The sequence below is a fragment of the Pelobates fuscus genome, chromosome 7 (genome assembly GCF_036172605.1).
Source record: "Pelobates fuscus isolate aPelFus1 chromosome 7, aPelFus1.pri, whole genome shotgun sequence".
NCBI classification, from domain to species: domain Eukaryota; kingdom Metazoa; phylum Chordata; class Amphibia; order Anura; family Pelobatidae; genus Pelobates; species Pelobates fuscus.
This window is the reverse complement of record NC_086323.1, coordinates 12,221,293-12,229,677: the sequence shown is the minus strand read 5'-3', so window position 1 is coordinate 12,229,677 and position 8,385 is coordinate 12,221,293. Positions and strand designations below refer to the sequence as shown.

The following is an 8,385-nucleotide window of genomic DNA, read 5'->3' as shown; positions in this document are numbered from 1 at the left end:
TAATCGGCATGGTTTTATGAAACAGGTCATGTCAAACTAACCTAATTGCATTCTACGAAGAAGTAAGTAGAAATATAGATCAGGGTGTTGCAGTGGATGTGATCTACTTGGATATTGCCAAGGCATTTGATACGGTTCCTCACAATAGGTTAGTCTTCAAACTAAAAGAAATTGGTCTAGATGAATATTCTTGTTCTTGGGTAGAACATTGGCTTAAGTGAGTTGTCATAAATGGTAAATTTTCAAGCTGGACAAAAGTGGTAAGTGGTGTCCCTTAGGGTTCTGTTTTGGGACCGCTTCTATTTAACATATTTATAAATGATCTTGAAATGGGCATTGAAAGCCATGTATCAGTGTTTGCAGATGACACAAAACTTTGTAAAGTAATAAAATGTGAGCAGGATATTGCCTTGCTGCAGAGGGATTTGGATAGATTGGGGGACTGACCACTAAAATGGCAGATGAAATTTAACGTAGAAAAATGCAAAGTTATGCACTTCGGGGTTAAGAATGCACAAGCAATTTACACCCTAAATGGTAGTGAACTAGGGATAACCACACACGAGAAGGATTTGGGAATTGTTATAGACAACAAATTAGGTAGCAATATGCAATGTCAATCTGCCGTTGCTAAGGCCAGTATGGTTTTGTCATGTATAAATAGGGGCATAAATTCTCGAGATGAAAATATAATTTTGCCTCTTTATAAATCGCTGGTAAGACCACACCTTGAATATGCTGTGCAATTTTGGGCACCTGTTCTAAAGAAGGATATCATGGCACTTGAAAAAGTGCAGAGACGAGCTACAAAATTGATAAAAGGAATGGAGCATTTTAGTTATGAAGAAAGGTTAAAAAATGTAAATCTCTTCAGTTTGGAAAAACGGCGCCTTAGAGGGGATATGATAACATTATTATACAAATATATTCGGGGCCAGTACAAACAATTATCTGGAAATCTATTCATAAACAGGGCTATACATAGGACACAAGGTCACACATTTAGGCTTGAAGAAAGGAGATTTCATCTAAGGCAAAGAAAAGGTTTTTTTACAGTAAGAGCAATAAGGATATGGAATTCATTGCCGGAAGAGGTGGTTTTGTCAGTCTATACAGATGTTTAAATTGCAATTGGATAAATACTTGCAAAAACATAACATACAGGGATACAATTTCTAATTAGTGGGGTAATAGCTGCTTGATCCAAGGAGACATCTGACTGCTATTTTGGGGTCAAGAAGGAATTTTTTCCTAGTTTGTTGCAAAATTGGAAGCGCTTCAGACTGGGTTTTTTGCCTTCTTTTGGATCAACAGCAAAAGCATATGTGAGGAAGGCTGAACTTGATGGACGCAAGTCTCTTTTCAGCCATGTAACTATGTAACATGACTAAATACATTGTGTTGAGCATGCAAGCCTAGCATAAGAACATGTATAATCAAAGTGATTTTCATCACTTGGCTTTTATTATACACCAATTAATTTCTGTCTTAAACTTTGTTCTCTCATTGTATACAGAAACCCTTTACAATGACGTCTCGTCTGATCCGGTTAAGCCACATCACCCTCCAGGTATCCAATGCTCAGAGAGTTGTCCAGGAGTTGATGACCAAGTATCAATTTCAGCCATTTGCTGCTCGAGGGCTAGATGGTAGAAGTCCAAGCCAAGTGGCCCTGAGAAATGGAGGAGTGGTGTTCATGGTTAATGAAAACAACCAGAAGACTACCAAAGGATCGTCCATGCTGTATGATGCGGCTGTTCCATTGCCATCTCCAGATACCGCTTGCAATGTCAGCTTTGATGTGGAGGACGTACCAGGCTTTTGCCAGCGGCTACTTAGCGAAAGATGCCAGCTGCTAGTTCCTCCTACAGAAGTCCATGATGACTATGGCTCAGTTACATTTTGTGTAGTGAAATCTGTGGTTGGAAATGTGCGTCATACATTAATTGACCGCACACGTTACGGAGACAACTTTCTTCCGGAGTTCCAGAACCTGAGAAGCGACAGTAATCCTGTTGTTCCTGGTGACTTGACCTGCATTGACCATGTCACTTATGCCTGTCCACGTGGGAGCTCACCACACATAATAAAGTGGTATGAACGATGTTTTGGTTTCAAACATTTCCCTCTGAGCAAAGAAGAGGATTGCGATAGAGGTTTTGAAATTAGTGGGCCCAACATCGGTCTTCGTTTGACTGCAATGGATTCCCCAGAGCTTGGAAAATGTGGTAAGTTGGTGTTGGCAGAATCTTTGCCACAGGAAGGAACCAACCAGTTAGATCTGTTCCTAAATCATCACAAAGAAGGAGGTATTCAGCATGTTGGCCTATTTGCCACAGATATCTTCAAGACTGCTCGGTCCATGGCTAATCAGGGAGTATGTTTTACTACCCAACCTCCAACATATTACTCTGACCCCTCAAAGCAGGACGAAATCCGGGGTGTAGGGCTACAAGCAGAAACCCTCTCACAGTTTGGGATTCTTTTGGATTCAAAGTCCCAAAACAGCGACATGCCAAACGGATACCTTTTGCAGGTGTTTGCCGAGCCCCTTTGGAGCAAGGACTCATTCTATTTGGAACTCATTGAGCGTAGGGGAGCAGACGGCTTTGGGGAGGGAAATGTCCGTGCTTTATGGAGAGCTCTAAACGACTTTCTTGAAGGATCCACCCAGAAAGACGATGAGAAAATTAGATCAACTGTTGCTTAGTCTACTTTATTCTGCAAAATTATTTATCTACATACACACTGTACACAGTGCACTTTCTACATCCTTCTTCTCCCAAAAATGGACATTTTTTATTATAGCAGAAAAAATGGGGGTGATTTATAAAAATGACATTTCATGATTGCTTCAGATTATTACCATTACTTCCAAAGACTTTGAACTTACTCTAGCTGCCAGGAGAATGTTGAAGGCAAACCGGCTTAACCCCTTCAGGACCGGCCTGTTTTTGCGATGTTTGTACGTTAAGGACCAGAGCAGTTTTAACACTTTTGTGGTGTTTGTGTTTAGCTGTAATTTTCCGCTCTCTCATTTACGGTTCCCATACAAGTTATATATTGTTTTTTTCACGACAAGAAGGGCTTTCTTTACATACCAGTATTTATATTATGTCATATATTGTATTTAAAAAAAATAATAAAATATGGTGAAAAAAAAAAAAAAACATGTTTTTGGACTTTTACTTGAAAAATCTTTTACTTATCTACAAAAGCTAATGAAAAAAACTGCTAAATAGATTCAAAATTTTGTCCCGAGTTTAAAAACACCCAGTGTTTACATGCTTTATTGCTTTTTTTTGCAAGTTATAGGCCTATAAATACAAGTAGGAAATTGCTGTTTCAATATATATATATTTTAAATGTATCAATAGTGACATTGTTACACCGTTATCTGTCATAAATCCCCGAAACACACCTAACATGTACATATTTTTTAAAGTAGACAACCCAGGGTATTTAAAATGGGGTATGTCCAGTCTTTTTTAGTAGCCACCTAGTCACAAACACTGGCCAAAGTTAGCATTTATATTTGTTTGTGTGTTAAAAATGCAAAAAACGCTAACTTTGGCCGGTGTTTGTGACTAAGTGGCTACTAAAAAAGGCTGAACATACCCCATTTGCAATACCTTGGGTTGTCTTCTTTTGCAAATGGTATGCCATCATGGGGCTAATTCTCATTCCTTGGCTACCATACGCTCTCAAAGGCAACCTAACCAATCTGACAAATTTCAATAAAAAAAAAAAAAGTAAAATCAAGCCTTATATTTGACCCTGTAACTTTCACAAACACTATAAAACCTCTACATGTGGGGTACTGTTATACTCAGGAGACTTCGCTGAACACAAATATTAGTGTATCAGAACAGTAAAATATATCACAGCAATAATATCCTCAGTGAAAGAGCTGTTTGTGTGTGAAAAATGCAAAAAACTTCACTTTCACTGACAATATCATCGCTGTGATATGTTTTACTGTTTTGAAACACTAATATTTGTGTTCAGCGAAGTCTCCCGAGTAAAACAGTACCCCCATGTACAGGATTTAGGGTGTCATAGAAAGTTACAGGGTTAAGCACAGTGCTAGCAAATTAAATTATCTGGACTTTTGGCCTGGGTTGGCAGGCAGGTCCCTCAAATTGCAATCATTAAAATTACTTAATTAGGTAAAAATATTACATAAATATGCACGTAGAATTTTAATATATATACATATTTATATATTTGACGTCTACGTGTATATTTATGAAATTATTAATGTAATTTTGTATGTGGACATATGTATGTTTCGTATTATTTTTATTTATTTATACATAGATATATATATCATTACATTCTAAGTGTATTTTGATATAAATATATATATATCAATATCAAAATACTGTTAGAATAAAATTGAATATATATATATAATTTTTTTTTAATTATTAAAAATTATTTTTATTTTTTGTTTATTTTTATTAACATATTATTTGTATTTTATAATAATATATATATACCATATATATAGTTATTATATATATATATTGTATATATTCGTGTGTAATTTAAATATAAGTGTATTTTTATATTAATATACGTGTATATATAAATATAAAAATACACTTAGTGTGACATATATATTATATATATAGGTATATATAGATATAATACATGTATATATATCATATATATATACACACATATTATTATTTTTTTTACACTGATTTCTTTTTTTTTTACACTTTATTTTATGATTTTTTACTTGCAGGGAGACTGCCTGTCAGCACAGACAGTCCCCCTGCAGGCAGATACACAGACCCCTATTGCGGTCATGTGATAGAGTGATCACATGGCCGTGGGGTCCTGATCTGCCGAGGGGGGACTGCCCGGGCAGACAGGCAGTCCCCCTGGACCGGGAGGAGAGCTGATCGCCGCCGTGGGACCGACGGCGATCAGGTAAGTTGCCCAAAACCGTTATGACGGTTCAGGACCGTCAGCGGTCCAAACACACGTTTTGCCGCTGACGGTCCTGAACCGTCAGCGGTCCTTAAGGGGTTAAACTAGAGATCCTTGCTTTATATTGGATGTGAAAATCGATGACAAATCGACTTATGGACCAACGGACCTCTTCGGTTATAAGTACATTGCCCGCATGTTCTACAATTTGATCCATGAGAGATGCACTCAACAACACTCCTTAATTAATGTCTTGTTGCTCTTCGCCCACCACATGTTCTTATTTTTTTTTAAAAACTAAAACCTCTCCTTATTTGTTTTATATATATATATATATATATAATAAATATTTTGCTGCCTCTATATTCATTGACATTTTTACACAATCTGTGTATAACGTTCCAATGTATTCTTAGTTATGGTTTAACTATAGCCACCAGAACACCTACAGCTTATTGAATTTGTTCTGGTGAGTAGAATCATTACCTTCAGGCTTGTTGCTGTAAACACCTGTCTTTTCAGAGAAAATGCAGTGTTTACGTTACAGCCTAGTGATCACTTCACTGGCCACTCCTCGGATAGCTGTTAGAGATCCTTCCTGGGTCATGGCTGCCTAAAATGCATCCAAACATTCAGTATCTCCTCCCTCTGCATGCAGACACTGAACTTTCCTCATAGAGATTCATTAATTCTATTCATCTCTATGAGGAGATGCCGATTGGCCAGGGCTGTGTTTGAATCATGCTGGCTCTGCCCCTGATCTGCCTCCTTGTCAGTCTCAGCCAATCCTATGGGGAAGCACTGTGATTGGATCAGGCTACCACTTCTGATGATGTTAGCAGACTGCTTGATTTTTTTTACAGCTTCAGGCTTGAATACAGTAAGATTTTGCTATATTTATGGAGGCATGAGGGGCCCAGGGGGGCAAGATGGTGGTTTTAACACTATAGGGTCAGGAATAGATGTTTGTGTTCCTAACCCTATAGTGATCCTTTAATACACTTTTAAAAACACTTGTGACTTTCCACCTTTTCTGACATCAAAATGTGTCTTCCTGACATGTATGCTTTTAGATTCCTGCTCCTTTTTTCTTCCTGATGATTTTCCCATTTATGACATTCACAAAGAAAGTTAAATGATCTGTATTGTTAGGTGGTGGTGGGTGGTTGGGGGGAGGAGATACATTGCAACTTGATTTTTTTATTTTAAAAACAAGTTTTACAGTGAAAATGTGAGCGAAACTTTCAAACGGGTAAAAAGCAGTCTCTCTTCCCTGTGTGCAACTGCGGAGTTAATTGGGTTTTTATTTAACTGTATAAACCCACAGCTAACTGACAGCTTACTCACTTGGAGTTGCTTAAAGTTGGCTGTTAAGTGTGAGTTGAAAACCAGGAGTTTAAAACGTGGTTTACTGTTTTTCTGTTTTGTTCCCATCAGCATGCATGCAAGCCTGGATGAATCAGGCCAGGGTCTGTACCTGTGTGGCAGGTGTGAGTGATTGTAAGCTTGTATTGGAGATCTGAAATAGCAAAATCGCAACATTGAGACAGATTGACAAACTTTAAAGATGTCTGCTGTTCACTGCGGTAGTGGAGTGGGAGGAGATCAGACCGCTAGGTAACCGTATCATGTGGTAGCAGGGAGGGGAGGAAAGGTTTAGCTAGTCCTGATTTTGTGCAGTCCAACAGATTCCAATCATCTGTAGCTGTATTGGAGAATGTCCAAAACCAGAAGCTGGTGTTGAGCTGAAATAGTCTGCACACAAGGTCAGTTTATATCTTACCAGAATATTATATTAAAAAAACATCGGAAAAGATACATATAAACACATATAGTGCAGACCATTCGATTTCAAATATTTTTGTAGAGCACACTTATACAAAATTGGGAGTTCACTCACATTTCCCAGAGCCTGATTAGCCCTGGCTCTGGGTGGGATAGGTTCCTATGGAGAGGGAAAAATCCCACAATCGGGTATCCCAGGGAAACCAAGCGTACTCTGCAGCACCGTATGGGAGACAGATCCAGGACCACACCAATGGCGCAGTATAAAATAATATATTTATTGGTTTAACAATTAAAACTGCTTACTCAATAAATGATGGGCTTGTGATGTACAAGTTCCCACAAAAAAAGCGCTTAGGTTAAAAGTCAGCAGCTCCAGTTGCTTCCTTGTTTCGGATCCTGGCTCTGCCCACTCGTGACGCAACGCGTTTCACCCACGTGACCTGGGCTTCATCAGACGTCCTATTCGTGCTGCTTACTGTCAATTTGTGTCCATAGCTCCACCTCCTTTCATTTCGGATTGGTGGAGTCCGTGAACGGTCATCAAATATACAAATCCTCTACCTCTTGTTTCCACTGATCTTTCTGATGGAAGCTTTCAGAGTCTTCACAATAACACCTCAGAGTTCATATACATCGTCCATTAAACATATAATTATTCATATTGGGAGATAGTTACATCATTAATGGTCAAAGCATAGATGCATCCTTATATATCACATATTGTAATTACATTATATTTCAATTTTTCCAGTATATTTCCTTTTTTCATTCTATATTTTTTTTCATTATTTATGTTCTTTTGGCATATCCTCAACATCTGTTGCTAATCCGTTCATTGGTTATTTTATGTTTATGTATTGAATGCACAGTAGTATATATGTGCCTTCAGTTTTGTATGCATAACCTTTTCGGCTGTTTTATGAGAACTTAGACTGTTCAGTGTTTATTCATAAGAAGCTGGCGCGCATACGAGACTGGCCTCACATTTTACGCATGCGCAAGTTTTGATCTGTTTGTTATACAGAGCCGAATGCCGGAAGGGTCGTAAGCCAACAGGAAGTGACTAGTGCGTTCCGTGATGTAACGCATTTGACCGCCAGCTGATCGGAAGTCTGAATTTTAAGAGCTGTATATGAAGGAAGAAGCTGCTACAGTATCCCAGATCCCTGAGGAAGTCCATGAACTGGACGAAACGCGTTGGATGCTTATTTGGGACTTATTTTATTTTACACTTTATTTGGCTTTTATCCTGCTCATTTGCATTTAATCCAACTATTTACAGCTCATTGATTTGGAGGTCCACCTTGGGTGAAGATTTGCTTGAACACACTGCCTTTTTGCAAGTGCATTTTTAACCATTAAAACGTGTAAGTGTATTACGCTATTGGCTTCTGTTTTCTTCATAATCTGCAGATGCCATTTGGTGTATAGCCCACGGATATTCACCCCTTCCTGGGGAGACATGCCTACATTTCCCTGTGTCTTGTGAGTGCTCTTACTTACCCTTTCCCCCCTTATCACCTTTTTGTAACTATAATACACTATATAACGTTTTTGTTTCCCTAGATTCTGATATATACTGCATCAGGTGGTATTCATTAAAGGACCACTCTAGGCACCCGGACCTCTTCAGCTTAATGAAGTGGTCTGGGTGCC

The 8,385-nt window shown here is 38.3% G+C and overlaps 1 protein-coding gene across 1 annotated transcript; it reads left to right on the top strand.

Annotated features, from left to right (window-relative positions):
- Positions 1-1,528: 1,528 nt before the first annotated feature.
- On the top strand, positions 1,529-2,762 carry LOC134568524 (4-hydroxyphenylpyruvate dioxygenase-like protein). Its single transcript, XM_063427162.1, has one exon. The coding sequence runs from the start codon at positions 1,529-1,531 to the stop codon at positions 2,708-2,710; it is 1,182 nt and encodes a 393-aa protein (XP_063283232.1). The 3' UTR covers positions 2,711-2,762.
- The last annotated feature ends 5,623 nt before the right edge of the window (positions 2,763-8,385 follow it).